Genomic DNA, 21,017 nt, shown 5'->3' with positions numbered 1-21,017 from the left:
TTTTTTTTTTTTTTTTTTTTTTTTTTGGTACCGGGGATCGAACTCGGGTCCTTGCACTTGCAAGGCAGGCCACCGAACTGCTGAACTAAATCCCCGGCCCAGTATGGAGATTCTTAAAACTCTAAAACTAGAATTTCCACTGGACCCAGCAATCTCCTAGGTATCTTCCCAGGAGTTAAAGTCATCATATTACAGTGATACATGTATACCCTTGTTTATAGCAGCACAATTCATAATAGCTAAATCTTGGACACAACCTATATGTCTATTATCAGTTGAATGATTAAGAAATGTGACATGTATACACAGTGGAGTACTACTATGCCATAAAGCCTGTGTATCTTATTTAATTTAACATTATGGTCTCAAGCTATATTCATGTTTCTACTAATGACTCAAATTCTTCTTTATGGCAGAGTAGTATTTCATTGTGTATGCTATGTTAATCAGTTTTTTGTTTTTTGGTACCAAGGATCAAACTTGGGACCTGTGCTTATGAAACATGTGGTAGAACCACTGAGCTAAACACCCAGCCCCTCCTGATGCTATTGTGAATGGTATTGTATCCCTAATTTCTTTCTCAGTGAGTTCATTATTGGAATGCTACTGATTTTGTGGTGTTGGTTTTATATTCTGCTATACTACATTACTGTAGGAGTCTTTCACTGGGATTTTTTGAGTCTTCCTTGTAGAGGTTCATGTCCTCTGCAAATAATGGTACAGTTACTTGACTTCTTTCCCATATGTTTTTTTTTTTTTCCTTTCCTTTGTCTTCTCTGATTGCTCTGGCCAGTGTTTTCAGAAATATATTGAACAGGAGTGCTGATAGTGGACATCCTTGTTTTGTTCCTGATATAAGAAGAAAAGCTTTCTGCTTTTCTCTATTTAATATGTTAGCAATAGACCTGTCATAAATAGCTTTCATCAGACTGATATCAGGTCCATCTATACCTGTTGCTTTCAAGGTTGTAATCATGAATAGATATTTGATTTTGTCAAAGGCTTGTTTGTGTCTCCTGCTGGCTTGTCTTTGCTTCTGCTTATTTGGTACAGTATATAATAATTTGTGTATATGGGCCTATCCTTGCACCTCTGGAATGAAGCCTACTTAATCATGATTTATGATCTTTTTTATTTTTTTTTAATTTTTGGTACTGGGGATTGAACTCTGGACCTTTCACTTGTGAGGCAGGTGGCAAAACCACTGAGCTAAATCGCTGACCTTTTTTTTTTTTTTCCCCGATGGTACCAGGGATTGAAATTGGGACCTTGCACTTGCAAGGGAGTTGGTGGAACCACTGAGATAAATCCCTGGCCCCCAGTCCTCTTTGATGCTTTGTTGTGTCCTGTTTGTCAGTATCTGGTTGATAATATTTGTCAGTGTTGAAGGTGTCTGTGTTGAAATTGGTCTGTACTTTTTGTTTCTTGTTTTGCTTGTTTTGTTTTATTTTTTCAGTTGAGTCTTTGGTTGGTTATGGAATCAGAGTGATGCTAGGTTCCAGGAATTAGTTTGGGAGTACCTCTTCCCTTTTAATTTTGTTAAAAAAAGTTTTAGGGAGTGTTATGGTTTGTGTCTGGATGTCCCCACAAAGCCTCATGTGGTTGTAAGCTTTTTCTGAGGTGAATCTAGATTAAGGCTGTGTGATTACTAAATCACGAATTATTGGTTTGGCACTGCCCTAATCCCAGTAGTCTGAATAAGGAAAAAAAAAAAAAGGAGAAGCTCTTTAAGGTCCCTTTTGATTTTTGCTGCTTTCACTTCTGTGAACTGTTTTTCCTCTGCCACCTTGACTTGGAGGCAGCTGATTGTGGACTGTAACCTCTACAAACTGTAAGCCAAATAAATCTTTTGTTCTTTAACTTTGCATGTCAGGTATTTTGTCTCAGCAACATGAGAAAAGTGACTAATGCAAGGAATATTGCCTAATGTTGTTGTAGAATTTCTTAGTAAATCCATCAGCTCCTGGGCTTAGTTAGTTGGTGGGTATTTTTTTGCTTTGTCCTTTTTAATATTACTTCAGTTTCATTGCTTGCTCTTGGATTATTGAGGGTTTTCCTATCTTCTTGGTTCAATTTTGGTTATTTATATAGAGTTCATAATCCATGTTTTCTGGATTTTCCAGTTGATTGGATTATAAGTTTTTGAAGTAGTTATTACTAATCTGTGTTTCAGTAGTATCCTTTGTGATTTCATGTGGATATATGAAACACATCCAAGCAGATACTCAAGAGATTAAAAATTCCATTGACAGTATCCACATTAGAATGAGAGAGTATGTTGACAGAATATCGGATATAGAAGACAGGATTTTGGTTAGTGAAGATTTCTTAAAAATAGCGAGAGACCGTGAGAAATCAATCCAGCAGCTGCTAGATGATACAAAGAAAAATACTTAAGATTGATCAAAGTTAATGAAAAAGTAGGAGTTAGCACAAAAGACATAAACCATTCACAGAAGTAATGACAGAAAACTTTCCCAACAAGGAAAAAGAATTTGACATACAGATAAGAGCAAAGAGTCACCTCAACAAAGGTGCAACAGACTCTGTTGAAATGAGAAGCCATATAAACAAGACTAAAAGCCAGACTTCCAGATCACCAAAGGCAACCCCAAGGGGCAATGAGATAGAACAATCTTATATTCAACCTCCCGGATTCCTTGAACTGGTAATGAAAGAAAATGTAGAAAAAATAAAATCAGAAATAATTTCTCAGATAATAGCAGAGATTGTGTCCACAGGGGAAGACATGATTAATAACTCTAGAGAAGACACAGATAAAAACATAGAGAAGCTGAGGAATATAGTGAAGGCTTAGCCTAGGAAACAAATGAAATTCATAAAACAAATGCAAAGAGATATCCAAGACATTAAAAACTCCATTTAAAGTTTACACAGCAGGATGAGCCAATGTAAAGACAGAACATCAGACATAGAAGACAGGGTTGCAATTAGTAACCAGGAAAAGAAAGATTTTTTTTTTTAAAGGGACCATGAGAAATCAGTTGAGCAGCTGTTAGATGATGCAAAGAAAAATAGCTTAAGAGTGATCAGAGTCAATGAAGAAACAGGAGAGAGTGCAAACAACATGAACTGTTCACAGAAGTAATGGCAGAAAACTTCATAAGAAGGGAGAAAGAATTTGAAATACAGATAAGTGAGGTATATAGGACTCTGACTAGCTGTGATAAAAAAAAGTCTACACCTAGGCCTATAATAGTCAAGATTCCAGAAATCCAACAGAAGAACAAAATACTACAAGCAATTAGAGAAAAGAAACAAATCACATACAAAGGAAGTCCCATCAGAATCACAACAGACTTCTCAACACAAACCTTCCAGTCAAGGACAACCAGGAATGAAGTATTTCAAGTGCTAAAAGAAAACAACCTCCAACCAATAGTGATGTACCCTGCCAACTATCTTTCAAAATTAATGGAGAAATAAGATACTTTCATAGCAGAGAACACCTGAAAAATTTCATGAATACCAAACCAGCACTCCAGAAAATTTTAAACACTGTCCTAGGAAAAGACAATGAGATTTACAACTCCATGAAGCCCAGCAAAATGAATCCATTAGGCAAAGCAAAAAATTAAATGCGAAGGGGAGAATCCAGCAACAGGAAAGGGTCACAGCAAAGATAAGTTAATACATATCAGTTATAACCATCAATATTAATGGTCTAAATTTAATCAAAAGAAATAGACTAACAGAGTGGGTTAAACAAGATCCAACAAGATCGTGTACACAAGAAACACGCTTAATTCAAAATGACATGTATAGACTGAAAGTTAAAGCGTGGAAAACAGTACTTGACAGGAACCCAAAAGAAAGCAGGAGTAACTATCCTATTTGCAGATAAAATGGATATTAAATTAATAATTAAGAGAGACAAAGAAGGCCACTAGATCCTTATAAATGAAACAATCCAAGAGGAAGAGATGGCAATATATATATATATATATATCTTCCTCTTGGATCTAGTGGCCTTCTTTGTCTCTCTTAGTATTGATTAAAAATATATATATATTTTATAAATATATATATATAAAACACTAGTGCACCCAACTATATAAGACAAATATCAATGAATATGAAAAATCAAATAAGCACTAATACAATTCTAATGGTGGATGTCATTACCCCACTATAACAAATAGATCAATTAGATATAAAATCAACAATGAAATATTAGCACTGAACCAAACTTTTGAACAAATGTACTTAATAGATGTCTACAGAGTGTTCCACCCCACAAAATCAGAATATACATTCCTCCAGCTGCCCACAGGATGTTCTCCAAAGTAAACTGCATGCTAGCTCATAGGACATGCTTAAATAAATGCAAAGGAATTGAAATTATTCCCAGTATATTGTCAGACAACAGTACAATGAAATTGGAGATCAATAGCAAAAGAAACCACAGGAACTTCATACACACATAGAAATTGAATAACAACCACTGGAACAACCAGTGTATGGGTGGGTCATAGAAGAAATTAGACAGTTTCCACAATTAAATGATAATGCCTGTAAAACATACCAGAATTTATTGGACACAATGAAAGCAGTCCTAAGAGGGAAATTCATAGCAGTGAATGCCTATATTAGGAAGACAGAGCAGGCTCAAATAAACAACCTGATGCTGAACTTCAAGCTTCTAGAAAAAGAAGAGCAAGACAAACCCACAGCTCCTACAAGAGAGTGGAAATTATAAAGCTCAGAGCAGAAGTCAGTGCAATGGAGACTAAGAGAATGGTACCAAAAAAAATCAATGAATTGAAGAGTTGGTTCTTCAAGAGAATAAACAAAATTGGCAAACCCTTAGCCAAGCTTATAAAAGATGGGGGGTTGGGGGAGAGACCCAAATCCATACAATTAAAAATGAAAAGGGTAAAATTAAAAGTAGAAATCCAGAGGATAATCAGTACCTGCTTTGAGTACCTGTACTCCAGGAAGATGGGAAACACAAAAGAAATGGACAGATTTCTAGATACATATGAATTATCAATGTTAAATGAAGATATAAAAATTGTGAACAACCCAGTATCAGTGAAATTAAGAACATAATTAAAAACTTAGCAGCAAAGAAAAGCCCAGGCCCAGATGGCTTTGCCACTGAATTTTATAAGAATTTAGAGAAAAGCTAATGCCTCTACTTGTAAAACTCTTTAATGAAATTAAAAGGGAAAGCAATACTCCCAAATTCAGTCTTGGAAGCTAGCATTACTTTGATTCTAAAACCAGAGAAGGATCCAACCAAAAAGAACTACAGGCCTATCTCCCTAATGAACGTAGACACAAAAATCTCATATGTTAGCGAACAGAATGCAGAAGATTATACACCCTGATCAAGGAGGATTCGTCCCAGGGATGCAGGAATGGTTCAATGTATGCAAGTCAATAAATGTAATACACTATATTAATAGAGCCAAGGACAAAAACCATATGGTCTCCTCAATAGATGCAGAAAAAGCATTTGACAAAATTCACCAACACCTATTGATGATAAAAACCCTACAGAAAATTGGAATAGATGGTCTTTTCTCAACCTGATAAAAACCATATGTGAAAACCATCAGCCAACATCAAACTCAATGGTTAAAAACTGAAAGCTTTCACTCTAAAATCAGGAACAAGATAAGGATGTCCACTATCACCACTCTTATTCAGTATAGTTCTAGAAATTCTAGCCACAGCAATTAGACAAGAGAAAGAAATAAAAGGAATAATGATATGAAATAAATAAGATTGTCATTATTTGTGGATGACATGATTTTCTACGTAGAAGACCCCCAAAACCACCAAAGGACTTCTAGACTTAATAACCAAATTCAGTATAGAGTAGCTGGGTACAAGGTCATCACTCAAAAATCAATAGCCTTCCTATACACACATAACAGACACACTGACAGGAATTGGGGGAACAACTCCTTTCATAATAGCATTCAAAAAAATGAGATATTTAGAAGTCAGTCTAACAAAGGAAGTAAAAGACCTCTACATTGAAAACTCTAGTACTCTGAAAGGAGATAGAAGAGGATACAGAAAGTGGAAAGATATCTGTTGTTCATGGGTAGGGAGAACCAATATAGTGAAAATGGCATACTCCCAAAACTGTTGTAAAGATTTATTGTAATCCTGATCAAAATTCCAATAGTGTATCTTACAGAATTAGATAAAACAACCCTAAGATTCATTTGGAACCAAAAGAGATTTAGAATACCATAGGCAATTCTGGGCTACAAATAAAAGGCAGCGGCATCACAGTCTCCAACTTGAAACTATACTACAAAACACTTGTGATTAAAAACAGCATGGTATTGATTTTAAAAACAGACCTAAGGATCAATGGAACAGATGATGAGAAGTTGCAGAAATAACTCCAGACATACTCAGCCACATCATCTTTGACAAAGGAGCCAAACCCCTTCACTGGAGGAAAATAGACTCTTTAATAAATGATGCTGGAAAAAGTGGGTTTCAACTTGCCAAAGATTGAAACTAGACTTATGTCTCTCATCATGCACTAAATTAATATTGAAATGGATCAAAGATGTAAATACTAAAACAGAAACACTAAATCTACTGGAAGATAGGCTAGATAAAACCCTTGATGTCGGCATAGGAAAAGACTTTATGAACAAATGTCAGTTGTACAGGAACTATCACAAAGACTCAACAGCTGGGATCTTGTTTTACTAAAATACTTTTGCACAGCAAGAGAAACCACCAACAGTGAAAAGACAACCCACAATGTGGAAAAAATTTTTACCAACTGTTCTTTAGACAAAGGACTACTATCTAAAATAAAAACTCCCCCAAACTTAGGCCTCCTTAATTTAAAGACTCAATCTGAAAATGGCCATCTGAAGTGAATAGACACTTCTAGATGAAGAGATAGAAACAACAAATAAACATGAAAAAACGTTCAATATCACTGGACCTTTGTAAGATACAAATGAAAACAACGCTGTGATTCTATCTCCAGAAAGAATGGCTGTCATCAAGAAATTACACAATAATAAATGCTGGTGGGGTTGTGGGGAAAAAGAAATCATTCTCCACTGTTGTTGGGAGGGTAGCCTGGTGCAACCACAGTGGAAATCAAATCACCAAAGCTAGAGGTTCCATTTGACCCAGCTCTTCCCCTTCTTGGTATCTTACAAAAAGAAAAACATCATACCACAACATGTGCACAACCGTGTTTATAGTGGCAGTTTTTTTGTTTGTTTTTGATACTGGGGATTGAACTCAGGTCCTTGCGCTTGCAAGGCAGGCCACCAAACCGCTGAGCTAAATCCCCAGCCCCTGTAGTGGCAGTTTTTAATAGCTAAATGTTGGAAACAGCCCAAATGCCCATCAATCAATGAATGGGTAAATAATGTGGTTTTTAGTAAAATGGAGTACTACTCAGCTGTAAAGATAAATTTGAGACATTTATAGCTAAATGGGTGTACCTTGAGACCGTACTCTTAAATGAATTAAATTGAGCGTGAGAAACTAAACGTGTAAATGAGGACCAAAATGTACAATAGATTATTGTGAAATAGGAGGAAAGGAGACTCAAAGGAGATGGGGAACTAGGGAAGGAGGCAGAGGAAAGGAAAGAAGAGAAAGGAAAAAGTGGAAACAAAGTTATTGCAAATGAGGGACGTTGAGGGGTTGAAGGAAAGAAAGGAGAATGGGAAAAAATAAGTACTAAGATACATCATGTACGGGTACAAATTCCTTATGATAAATGTGATCATTATACCTAAAGTGTACTATAAATTTAATTTAAAAATAATAGAACAAGTAGAATGTAAATCCTAAAATTATTAAATTTCTTGAAGAAAAACCTGTGTAATCTTAGATTAGGCAAAAATTCCTTAGACACACCATGAAAACATTCACAAAATGAGTTGATAAATTGAACTTTATCATAATTTTAAACTTCTGGTCTTCAAAAGACAATAGTACAAGAGTACAAAAGCAAGCCATAGACTGGAGAATAAGCTTTGCAAATTATTTATCTGATATCCAGCATATAAAAGCATTATCAAAACTCAATAGTAAGAAAAGAACCTAATAACAAAATGGGCAAAAAGAATACATATTTAACCAATTAGCTAAATGGATAACAAGCATTTGAAAACATGTTATTGTTAGTCATACATACCTATATTTTGATCATATATGACCATTCCTTTTTCATACACCATCCTCTCCCTTATTCTCTTCCTTTTGTCTGATATTCATCCTTTTATATTCATGTCATGTTTTTATTAATAATCCACATATTAGGGAAAACATCAGGCATCTATTTTTATGTTTCCAGTTGAAGGTACAAAATGTCACATCTAGAATGGGGTCTCCAAAAATGAGCTGTACTTTACATTGTTAACTTGATATCTTCATAATAGATGGATGAATACTTTATGTAAAACTTAGTTTAATCTTCAATCTGTATGGCCCTGGGACTAGTTATGAGATTAACCTGGAACTTGTTAGAAAAATGAAATGAGTGATAGGACCCTTCTCTACACATATGGAATTTGGAGGCCAGTAACCTAAATTCTAATAAGTCTTGCAAATGATTCTGAATTTTAAATTCATGGTCTCAGAACAATTGTAGGACTTTAGACACTTAGATACTGGTAGTGGTAGAATTTGCTTCAAAAATATCTCACATGATTTGTGCAATTTAGTTTACCTTTTTAAAAAATATTAAATGCTAGGTACTAAAATGTGCAGTGTTTAGGGGTGAACTGTACAGGTGCCTACAACTTTGAAGTGCATTAAAAATATATGTCGATAAAAGAATATATGTGATAAATATGGATAAACGAATATATGTGATAAAAATGTCATTTTACAGCCTATATGGTGGCAAATGTGTTTACTGTTCATTTGTTTCAGCTTTCCCATAGTGTTGAAGTCTTTAATAATATAAAATCTGCACAGTTCCTTTTTTTTTTGGTACCGGGGATTGAACTCGAGTCCTTGCACTTGCAATGCAGGCCACCGAACTGCTGAGCTAAATCCCCAGCCCTAGCACAGTAGCACAGCTCTTTTTAAAATTTCTTACAAGAGTGTTCCAGAGCGTGCTTTTAGACAAAATATTAATGGTAGGTGGTAATGCATTTTTAGTATCTTTAATTATGAATAAAAATATATATGAATTTGTTTCAGTGAATTGTTGCTGTCAGAAAATTATTGAGGTTTTTCTAGTCAAATTAAAATTGGATATTTAGCTCAGTGGTATTGCCACCTGCCTCACAAAAGCAAGGTCCTGAGTCTGATCCCAGGTACCAAAATAAATAAATAAAAGAATTGAATAAAATTGAATATTAAAATGAGATCTCAGTAATGTTCTGTAAATTGCCTTCACTGATTGGCCCTTGATGGTTTAATATGAAAAGGTTTATCAGTTATATATGATCTAATTAATGTTATCCCCGCTTTCTTTGAGATAAGGTCTTGTTGTGTAATTTAAGCTGGTCTTTTAACTCACTGTGTAGCCCAGGCTGGCCTCAATCTCACAGCAGTTCTCCTGCCTCTGCCTCCTGAGTGCTGGGTTTACAGGCATGCACCACCACCACACCCAGCTAATGTCACTTTTAAAGACCGATATAGATTTCTAGTTTTTGAAACATTTTATTATCAAAGCCATAAAAGTCAAGCAAATAGATTAAAGAGAGATTTTGAATGATATAGTAAAAAGTAGCAGTTATTCTTCTGATTCAAACAAATTTTAATGAAAGTAAATTCAAAATTTGAACTGAATATTTGATGATTTAAGGATTTACTGATTTTTATGTATGGTAACAGTTTTATGATTATTTTTAGGTTTTTTTTTTAATTTTTAAGGTTTTTGTGAGACAGTATTACTTAAATTCAGCCTGTCCTTGAAATATGTAGCCCAGGCTGGCCTCAAACTCACAGCAATCCTCCTGCCTCTCCCTGCCAAGTGCTGGGATTACAGACATGTACCACCATGCCCTGCTGTGGTTATGTATTTTTAAAAAGTCCTGTCTTTCAGAGATGCATACTAAAATATTTGCAAATGAAGTTATGCAATTTCCTGAATTTGTTTCCAAATGATATATAAGAAGTAACTGGTAGTATATATGGAACTAGAGTAGTCATGAGTTGAAATGAAGCTGAGTGTTAGGTATATGGTGGTTCATTATACTATAATGTTTATTTTAGTGTACATTTGAAATTTCCCACAATAAAAAAATATTTTAAGAAAGATATAGGTTAAGTTTAATCTTTCAGCATAATCTAAGAACCTAACCACTACTTTTTACAATGTTTTTATGGAAATACTTTCCAAATATCTGACTTCTAGTGAAAGGCAGCCTGTTTCTTAGTTGGTGATTGTCTCTCTCTTTTTTTTTTTTTAAATATAATGGTCTTAGTTTTAGTCTTATACCAAATCTTGTTCTAGTATTCCTTTTGTACTTTCAGTTTCCAAGGAAATGAAAAAGTGGGCATTGGGGACAAAGTAAAAACAAATTAGATTAATCATAAGTCTTTTGAATGATGAAGAGTTGTCTTTGTTTTTTACTATGTCAGACATTTAAAAGGATAGCTTTTTCCCCTTACATCCTTTTCTCCTCTTGCTTTCTCTATGAATATAAATTTCTTTTGCAAATATAGAAGAGCACAATTGTCTTCATAAAAATTCACATTAAGATTTAGAGACAGTAAATTACATTTACTTAAATGAATAATGTATCTCAGTACATTTTAAAAAGTATTCTCTAGAATGCAGTTACTTTCAAAGAAGATGATTCAAAGAATTGTCTTGGGGAGATATAAAATAGTATCTTACCAAGGTACAAATTCACAGTGATGAATGTGATCATAAGGTATACCTAAAATGTACCAATAGACTCAATTAAAATTAAAGTAATACCTTGTTTTTATTTTAAATAAAGTTTGAAAGTTTTGCTTTAGGTTCTGGTAAGAAGAGATATAATGATTTTACAGAGTGATTCTTGTGCCTTTCATCTCAGGAAATTCCTCTATGAGTGTTTTTTAAATGTCTTTTTGAAATCCAATGTAGTCAAATTTAAAAGATAAAAAATCAAAAATTTAAAAATGAAAACACATTTAAATTACAGAAATACATTTTAGGATATCAGCTCATGAGATGAATTAATTATTTGGATGAAGTCCAAGTTCAGGCAGAATTTATTGAAATTTCTCTGAAAGGAAAGGGAACTGAAATAGTTTAATAAGCCAGTGTGAATCTGTTGTTGGTGTATAGCTCTTCAAAACTTAGTTTTTAAATTAAAATTTTGATGAAAGTGGTATAATCATCCATAGTATGTATGTATATAAAAATATATTAAAAATAATATACATAGTATGTATGTATGTTAAAACCATTGAAAATAAAAAAGTTACTATAATCCCACCATCTTGATAGCATTTCTACTGTAATTTTTACATCTTTACCCCTTTTTTGTGTGTATGGTCAAATCTTCCTTAAATCTAGTGCTACATGTATTATGTACTAAAACTTTATAATACATCATGGTCTTATGGTTTCAGCTATGGCCTTGTTCTATAATTTTTAGTTTCTTTGAATCAGATATCAAAAGACCAGAAAGTCACATTGGATTTCTCAGTTCAAATCTATGTATTTTTCCTATAGGTCCCTCAATTATATGCATGGCTATAATCCAAAAAATGACCTTACTTTACATTTTCTTGCATATTTTTTTAGACAAGAAAAGCTGAAGCTTCAGATCACAAGCCAAGCTGATTGTCAAGAGTAAGCGACCTTAGTTTCTAAGTCTAAGCTATTATCATTATAACAATAACCTCTTTAGAATAGAACAAATTCAGATAGACTGAGTGGATAGGAGTGAATATGCTAAAGAAAAAACACTGGCAGAGTATGTGAGCAAGGAAACTAGAACAGATTTAGAGTTTTGGCAGTGACTGAGAAAACATAGTAATGTTTCTCCAAGTGATAGTTTATGAACTGAATGCTTCAGTCCTCTCAAACTGTTGAGCCTTAACCCTCAGTGTGATGGTGTTTGGAGGTAAGGCCTTTGGGAGATAGTTTGGTTTGGAAGAGATCATGAGGATGAGGCCCCTCTGATGGGATTAGTGTCTTTATAAGACAAGGAAGAGACCAGAGTTCAATCACTGTACATGTAAGAGTTCAAGGAGTATAAAGCCATGTGACAGCCAGAACAAAGTCTCCTAGAATCTGACCATGCTGATACTCTGATCTTGGACTTCTCAGCCTGCAGAACTGTTAGAAATAGTGTTGTGGGTTTTGTTTTTGTTTTTGAGATATGGTCTTGCTGTGTAGTTCAGGCTGGCCTTGAACTCATTATTATAGTCCAGCCTGGCTCAAGCTCACAGCAGTCCTCCTGCCTCAGCCTCTCAAATACTGGGATTACAGGGGTGTGCTGCTATGCCTGACTTGAAACAGTGTGTTTTTTAGGCCATCTTGACTACAGTATTTTGTTACCATAACTCCAGAGTGAAACAGTAATTGATACCAAGAAATGGAGGATTATTGTAACAAATACCTAAAAATGTGGAAGTGGCTTTAAAAATGAGTACTAGGTAGAGGCTGTAAACGTTTTTAGATATATGATAGAAAGAGCTGCCATGAAAAATTTTTGAGGGCTCACAAAGAAAGGAGGAGAGTTGGAGAGAGAGCCTCCATATTCTTAGCCAGAGAAGTAATCTTTAACAAAATTTTAGAAACATGTTAGTAAAGGCCATTCTGATGAGGTCTCAGAAAGAAATGAAGAACATCTTGAACAACAAGGAAAAGATGATCCTTGTTCTAAAGGGGCAAAATACTTGCCTGAATTATATTTGTGTTCTGTAGAAGGTAAAACTTTTAAGCTATGAAATTGCGTATTTAGGGAGATTTCTAAGCAAAATGTTAAGGAATAGCTTGGTTTCCCCTTATTGCTCATAGTACAATGCAAGAAGACAGGTGTGAATTGAAGAAAGAATTGTTCAGCAAGAAGGAATCAGAACTTAAACGATTTGGAAAATTCTCAGTCTGTCCATGTTGCCAAAAATAAGCATGTTTGGAAGAGAAAAAGTAAGGGTTTATCTATTTGATAAGGAGATACTGATATGAACCATGGAACTAATCATACACCTCAACATAAGCCAGGTGTCAACTTGAGATGATACTAGTGGAAACACTACCAGCTGGTACTAAAATAATCAGAGAAAATAAGACAGAGTGAAGGAGCAAGAAAAGAAAGAAGGACCCCAAAGGCAATTTCAAGATCATAAGACTGCTATTCCTGTAGCCCCAAAGTGCATGGGCCCAAGCAGTCAGAGACCGCCTCCAGCTCAGTTTTAAAGGACAAAACTGAAGCCACTCAGCAGAGCCTTATAGTTAGGTCTCTGGCAGAGAGCTGATAGGGAGGGCTTCACCAAGTAGAAGAGATGAGCCACACTATGGAGTCCTGAGGATGATGCTGCAATCTCACTGTCTGGCAGACAGGATTGCTGCTCCAGTGAATCTGGAAAGCAGAGAGCATTGAACCAAAATGATTATTCTCAAGCCTTCAGGTCTAATGCATTTTACCTTGTTGGGTTTTGGACTTATTTATAACCCATTACCCACTTCTTTTATTTTTTCCCTTTTGAGATAGGAAGAGGACCCTCACAGAGAACCAAATCTGCCAGCAACTTCATTTTAAAGTTCCCAAACTCCCTAATTATGAAAAATAAATGTCTGTTTTATAAGCCCCTTAACGTGTTATTTTGGAGCCTAAGCTAAAACAGTTTGAAAATGTTTTCTTCCATTTTGAAGGTTGCCTTTTCACTCTCTTGGTTGTATCCTTTGATGCAGAGAAATTGTCTTATTTTTTGATTATGTTGTGTGTGTTTTTACTGTCAAATCCATAAAATCATTGCTAAGTCCAGTGTCAAGAAGTTTTTCCACTCTATTTTCTTCTGGGAGTTTATTAAGTTTTTGCCTTTAGATCTTTAAACCATTTTGAGTTAATTTTTGTGTGTGATATAAAACAATTATCTTTTGCATATGGATGTCTACTTTTCAAGACACCATTTTTGGAAAAATTCATTTTTTCCTTGTTGAGTCATTTTGGTACTTTTATTGAAGATCAGTTGACCATATACTGTATGTGAAGATTTTTGTGAACTTTCTGTTTCATTGATCAGTTTGTCTTCCTTTATGCCAGTACCACACTATGTTGATTAATGTGGCTGTGTAAATTGTTTAGAATGGTAATTTTAAAATTACATGTGGCTCCATACTCAGTCTCTAATAACATTTACTATTTTACAGTTAATTTAGTGATTAAGAAGAAATCTTTATATTTTTAAAACTTCCAGTCCATCTCTTGAAAGCAAACTAGATAAATGCTCAACATAACATTCTAAAATTTAAGTAGAAATGGTGGCCTGAAATTTCAGTTAAATACACTATATAAAATACAAGTAGAATACAGCAACAAAATAAAAATAGCTCAATAGACTTATTTTTTAAAAGTTAAATACTTTTTATTAATTTAGAAAAATTAGCAGTATGGAGTGGGGAATGACTGAAGTTCCAATTATTTGGGACAGACAGGAGAGAGTCATTTGAGCCCAAAAATATGAGGGCAAAATGGACAACAATGTGACTACATCTTTTAATTAAAAAAAATTCAACCCTTAGCACCAAGAGAGAGAGAGAGAGACAGAGAGAGAGGAAGAAGGAGGAGGAGGAGGAGGAGGATGGGGAAGAGAAGAGGGGAGGGGCAAAGATAAGTTTATAAAGACTTAAATCCAAGATTGACTTCTTGGAAATATTTCTTCTTGCACTGAATTATGTGAGATGTAACAGGGAAAATGACACATTGATTCTTTCCCATCTTAAAATTCTTTGTTCCACAGAGGAAATTATTTTACATAATTAAAAGTACTTAGAAGCTTTACACATAATAACATTTATACTGTGTGTATATATAAAATTATTTGAGATGTATGTTCTAATGACCAGTGATGTGGAACATTTTTTCATATATTTACTTGCTGCTTTTATACTTTGTCTGAGAAATGTCTGTTCATTTCGGATGCCCATTTTTGAATCAGGTCTTTATATTTGGGGGGCTTATTGTTTTGAGTTCTTTATATATTCTAGATAATAGTCCTTTGTCTGAGGAGCAGCTGTTAAAACTTTTTTCCCACATTGTAGTTTGTCCCTTAGTTATGTTGATGGTTTCTTTTGCAGTGCAGAAGCTTTTTAATAAGGTGAGATCCCAGTTGTTGATTCTTTCTGCTAGTTTCCGTGCTACTGAGGATTTGTTCATAAAGTCTTTTGCTATGCCAATCACTGGTCATTCGAGAGATGCAGATGAAAACAACACTGAGATTCCACCTCACCCCACAAAGAATAGATGCTATCAAGAAATAAACCAATAACAAATATTGGCAGGGTTGTGGGGAGAAAGGAACCCTTCTTCATTGTTGGTGGGAGTGCAGACTGGTGCAACCACTGTGGAAATCAATAGGACTAGAGGTTCCATTTGACCCAGCCATCCCTCTTCTGGGTATCTTTCCAAAAGAATTAAAAGAATCATACCAGAGTGATATATGCACACCCATGTTTGTAGCAGCACAGTTTGTAATAGCTAAAACTTGCAAACAGCCCATTTGCCCATCATTTGGAGATTGGTTAAAGAAGATGTGGTTTTTCTATAAAATGGAATACTACTCAGCCATAAAGAATGAGAAATTAGACTCATTCATAGGAAAATGGATACATATTGAGGAAATACTCCTAAGTGAAATAAATAAGTCACACATGTGTAAATACCGAATAGTTTCTCTGGTGTGAATTAATTGTAATAGTACATAAGATCCTAATGAGATAACTGACATTGTGAAATGGGAAGAAAAGGGCTACAGGTGTAGGGAAAGTGGAAGGGTAGGTGGAAAGGTAATAAGGGAAAAAAATGAGAAAATGAAAAAATGGAAATAAAGTGTTTGTAAATGGGGAGGGGAGGAGGGGGTGAAGGAAGGGCAGGGACAAGGGGAAAAAATGAGAACCAAGACCACCTGTCATATAAAGGTACTGTATACCTAAAATGTACCAATAAACTCGAGAAAAAATAAAGTTAGTTCTAAAGTGTCTCACTTATTAATGGTCAAATTTCTCCTATGTGTGCTTAGTTGCCATTAAAGTTTTTGTTTTCCTTTAGGTAGTATACTAATCGTTGAGTTTGTTTTAACTAAATTTAAACTTATACCTTAATGATCACATATAATTTACACATACTTTGTAAATATATATATATGCATATTATGTTTATGTGACCTGTTTTTCATTAAACAATATAAAATGTTCTATACTATTGCCTTAAATATTAAATATTGAAATAGATAACCTGTATTGAATAATTTCAATGTCTTGAAGCAGCTTTTACATGTCTAAAGGGAAAACTTTTCAAGTTAAATCAACTTGTGTGTGAGTTTCTGAAGGATTCAAGATTTTAAAATAACATGACTTTACCTCTTACAAAGTTAAACATCTTGATCCTTAACTACTGAATTATGGAATGCATCCAAAAATGTTTATTTTTTACTTCTCCATATAGATGTAATAAAATTCATGATTGTGCTTAATTTGCACATCTTAAAATGTGACTTGGTAGTGTTTTATTGGTTGGCTTTGTGCAGAGTGTGACTAATAATGCCTACATCATGTCTTCTCTTTGTTTGATTCTGTATCTACAGTTAAAGATTTCTAAATGTATGTATTTTGGTCCCTGAGGTGATTTTGTTTATTGTAAAGTGTGTGGTATGTATGTATGTATATGTATATATACATATATATATATACACATATACATACATATATGTATCACTTAGAAAATAATAAATACAAGCTGGGAATGGTGGTGCACACATATAATCCCAGCTCTTGGGAGGCTGAGGCGGGAGGTTTGCTGAGAATTTGAGGCCAGCCTCGGCTACATAATAAGTTCAAGGCCAGCCAGAAGTACATAGCAATATCCTGTTTCAAAAAAACAAAAATAAACTGAAAAAAGAAAAGAATAGTATAAAACCCAATGAACAAGCAATGTAAGAGCTTAACACTTAAAACCTGAAGGTTCTCTTATCCTAATCCTTTTTGGCCATTTTGCTTTGTCTGTGGAATCAAAAAAAAATCATAATTCTTGCTTACTGCCTTGAGGCAAAGAGGGTGATGAGGGGAATTTGGCCTTCATAATCACCTTGTTTGCCCTTAGAAAAAACAAGTGGTAGAGTTGTCTTGTTTGATCGTCAGTTTCTATCTTGGTGTCAAGATTAAGTAGTGATGGGTAATTTAACAAACATCATGTAGAGATGAAAGGGGTGGAGACACAGATATGGAATTTAAATAGCAACTTCTGATTTGTTAGCTTTAATGTATCTTACTACTTTGACATTTGGAGAGGTTGTAATATATATTTTCTTGAAAGGTCTGTTAACTGAAAATAATAATCAATAGTATTGTACAATTCCCTGTGGCAATATGTTGTTAAAGAGTGAGACAAATCTTGAGTGTCTTTTAATGTATTTTAAGAATATGTACATATATGGCTATATACTTTTGTTTTTCAGAGTTGGAGGGTTATCCGGTATATTAATGTCTTATTGATAATGGCAGAACATCCACCTCTGCTGGATACAACTCAGATTTTAAATAGTGATATTTCTCTTCTGTCTGCGCCTATTGTAAGTGCAGATGGAACACAACAGGTAAGGAAATTGAAATGTTTATTTCTTTGTGTCTAGTGCACATATATTTCTTTCAAAGATCACAAAATGTAACCTTCACAATACTAATGTTTTGAACTGTAGTTCAAAATGTTCTGATTTTGTAAGATGATAAAATAATAGGACTATTTTGAAAATGCTTCTAAAATATCTCACTAATTAATGGTTAACTGTGTGTATATTTAGTTGCCATTAAAATTATTTTTGTTTTCTTGTAGATAAACAGTATACTAGTCCTTTGATGTTTTTAACTAAGGTTAACCTTTTACCTTAATGATTTTTATAAATCATTTCTTCAGGTTATTATGCAGTAATAACTTGGTTCTTCAATTAAGTGACTACATTATAAAATATAAAACTTTATCTTCTTTTTCTTCCCATCTTCTCTTCTCTTCTCACTAGACCCTTGTCACCTTCCAAAAGCACATACAAAATTCCTGAAAAGCTGCTATGTTCTGTTACCCCAACTCAGGAATTATAGATATAGTTGTGTGTTGCACTGACTTGTTGCCTTAGTAAGTAGTCTGGAAATAATGGTTGTTATATGTCAGACAATGTGCTTATTTTCCCACCTACCTTATATGGTAGGTATTTTAATGTGATAGGTGAGAAAATGAAGACTAAGCATATAATAAATGATAAAGAAGATGAAAAGGAATTGCTAGAGTACCCATGATATAACAAGTATTGTGCTATGAATTTTATAATTTCATTTAATTCTCTTAAAAATCTTATAAGGTGGTTATACTTGTCCTTTTTTGCAGATAAACAAAATGGGTTTCAGAAAAGCTAAATACCTTCATCAAGATCAAATCAAGCTTTTGTTTCCCAGTGCTTCTATTACTCATATTGTCACCCTTGCAAACTTTTAAGAAAAAGTCATATTTTGTTTCATAAACATATAAACAATTATTTTCTTGCAAGATAAGGGGCTACTTTTTAAACTTTGCTATCTAAAAATCAGAGGTGGGGTCAAGGATTTAGCTCAGTGGAGCCACGCCTGCCTGACAAAGTGCAAGGTACTGAGTTTGATTCCCAGTACTAAGAAGAAATAACAATCAGTAGTGATTTGTCTTGGCTTCTAAATTTTTCTGTTTTGTGTAACCAAGACCAAAAAAATGTGTGTCCTGACTTTAATTTTTACATGTGTTTAGATAACTTTTAGTGGGAACTTCATTTCACTAATTTATTTTTCATGGTTAAATTTAAGTCTATTAAGATTTTTTTCCACAAAAATTATAGATGTGACAGGTATTCACTTACTTTAGTGAGACTGTATCTTTTATTTCATTTTCTACCTCAGGCTAATTGCTGGTTTCTGTTGCATAGAAGAATCTAAGTACTGTACAATGATATAGCTGCTGTAGTTGTATCTTTCGAGGGATGCAACACCAGCATGAAATAGCACTACAGTGCCCTCTCAGTATTTCTTAAGTCACTTTACTTATTGCTAGGAGAAAATATCCAACACCCACAACTTATAGGGAGGAGAAATTTATTTTGGCTCACATTTTAGATCCATAGTTGGCCAGCTCAAGGCAGGAAGACATGGTAAAAGGGTTTGGCAAAGGAAAGCTGCTCACATCATGGCAGACAGGAAGCAGAAAAAAGTTAGGAGAGAGTAGAGTTAGGAGGGTCACACTCTGAAATTTAAGACCAACTCAGCTGTGAGCCCCTATAAAAATTAAACACTGCTGATATGTACTAGCACAGGCTAAACATTCACATTCCAAAAAGGAGGAACAGGGAGCTAGAAAGGAATGGAACCAAAGCAATACAGAAACCCAGCAGTGCAGATATTAAATGCTGGAGCTTTGTTTTCAGTACCCAACCAAGTTGTGGCAAGATGAGAACTCCAAAAGTCTTGGGTGGCATGTTATGGCTTGTATATAGATATCTCCTCAAAGCCTCATGCAGTCATAGTTGAGGCTTTTCACAGGTGGCTGAATCTAGGGTTTGTGCTGCTGGGATCAAGGACATGATCCTGGGATTGTTTCACAGTGCAATGCTGGGATTAAGAGTGTGCCCTAAGGGCAAGTATCCTTGGTAAGATAAAAGGGACAGAAAGAGCTATGGTTGTGGCTCGTTGCTTGATTGCTTTTGCTTTCTTTTGCCTGCTATGAACTGTTTATCCTCTGCGATGCGTCTCTGCCATGCCACCTTACCTTGAAGCCAAGTATGAACTGAAAACTCTACAAGCTGTGAGCTAAGTAAACTTTTCCCCCTTTAACTTTGGGTGTTGGGTATTTAGTTTCAGCAATGAGAAGAGTAACTGAGGGCTCTTCCCCTCAGCACTGCCAAGTACAGCTCTAGTGGATGCTCACTTAGGCTGGCTTTGCTCACTAACTGCTACCTTTCTCAGCAGGCATTCCACGTTTTGTTATCTCCAGGTTCTTGTCATCTGCACTGGTTTACCAATGAGAGGAATGATCCTGGCCAAACCCTTTGTTATCTCTAAGAATTGGCTATACTTTGAGAGGCAGCTCTCCCATGCAGATTAAAATGACTAAAAGGAGTAATGCTGGGAAAACAAAATATTATAATAACAATAAAGAAAATGTGGGTTAAGGTTATATTAATGATGTACAATTTACAATTTTTAAGGATGTAGAATTGATTAACATAGAATAAGACTGAGGATAAGAATTTCCCTGGGCATTTTCTTTGAATTCTTAGATGGATGGTAAGAACATTCAGTAGACAAGTCTTATCAATAAAGATAAACAAACAGCTTTTTTAAATCAGTAGTTTACCGAAAGGTACCTTGTTCTTGTTCTTTGTCCTTCACCAGTTAGGTGTGGCTTTACCTGCATAATCTTAATTTGAGACCCAGGCAACTTCTATGTAGAATGTTCCAGATGTCTTGGTGAACTAAATGTAGACCTCTAGTCACATTTCATTGACCTACAGACTTGCCATTAATGGACTAGGGGCAATCTTACTTTAGGGAGAGATAGCAAATATGTGGGGAAAATAGTCTTCTACAATAAAGAGAACAGAAGTAGCAAGTTTGGGATTGAGGGAGCAAGAGAGAACTTCATTTGATTTTGAGGTATTTGTGGATGTATAAGTAGAGATAATAAAATATTAGCTATAATTTGCACCCTTACCATGTTTGAGACTGAATTGAGTTATATATACATTGATTCATTTAACTTTCCTAACAATCCTACAAAATCACTTCATATCTGAAACTAAGAGTTATTAAGAAAGATGTTACTTGTAACAAGGTTAAATAACACCTTTTTTTTTTTTTTTTT

The 21,017-nt window shown here is 34.6% G+C and overlaps 1 protein-coding gene across 2 annotated transcripts in view; it reads left to right on the top strand.

Annotated features, from left to right (window-relative positions):
- Fndc3a (fibronectin type III domain containing 3A) overlaps nucleotides 1-21,017 on the top strand; it is a 149,916-nt gene that overhangs the window by 10,789 nt on the left and 118,110 nt on the right. For both annotated transcript variants that reach the window (XM_010636986.1, XM_010636988.2), the window contains exon 2: nucleotides 17,602-17,739. In XM_010636986.1, the coding sequence (XP_010635288.1) occupies nucleotides 17,641-17,739 (99 nt within the window). In that variant the 5' untranslated portion in view covers nucleotides 17,602-17,640. The remainder of the gene's footprint in view (nucleotides 1-17,601; nucleotides 17,740-21,017) is intronic.

The sequence above is a fragment of the Fukomys damarensis genome, unplaced genomic scaffold (genome assembly GCF_012274545.1).
Source record: "Fukomys damarensis isolate Sample0158 unplaced genomic scaffold, DMR_v1.0_HiC HiC_scaffold_38, whole genome shotgun sequence".
Lineage (NCBI taxonomy): Eukaryota > Metazoa > Chordata > Mammalia > Rodentia > Bathyergidae > Fukomys > Fukomys damarensis.
The sequence above is the reverse complement of the archived record's forward strand: the minus strand, read 5'-3'. Positions and strand labels throughout refer to the sequence as shown.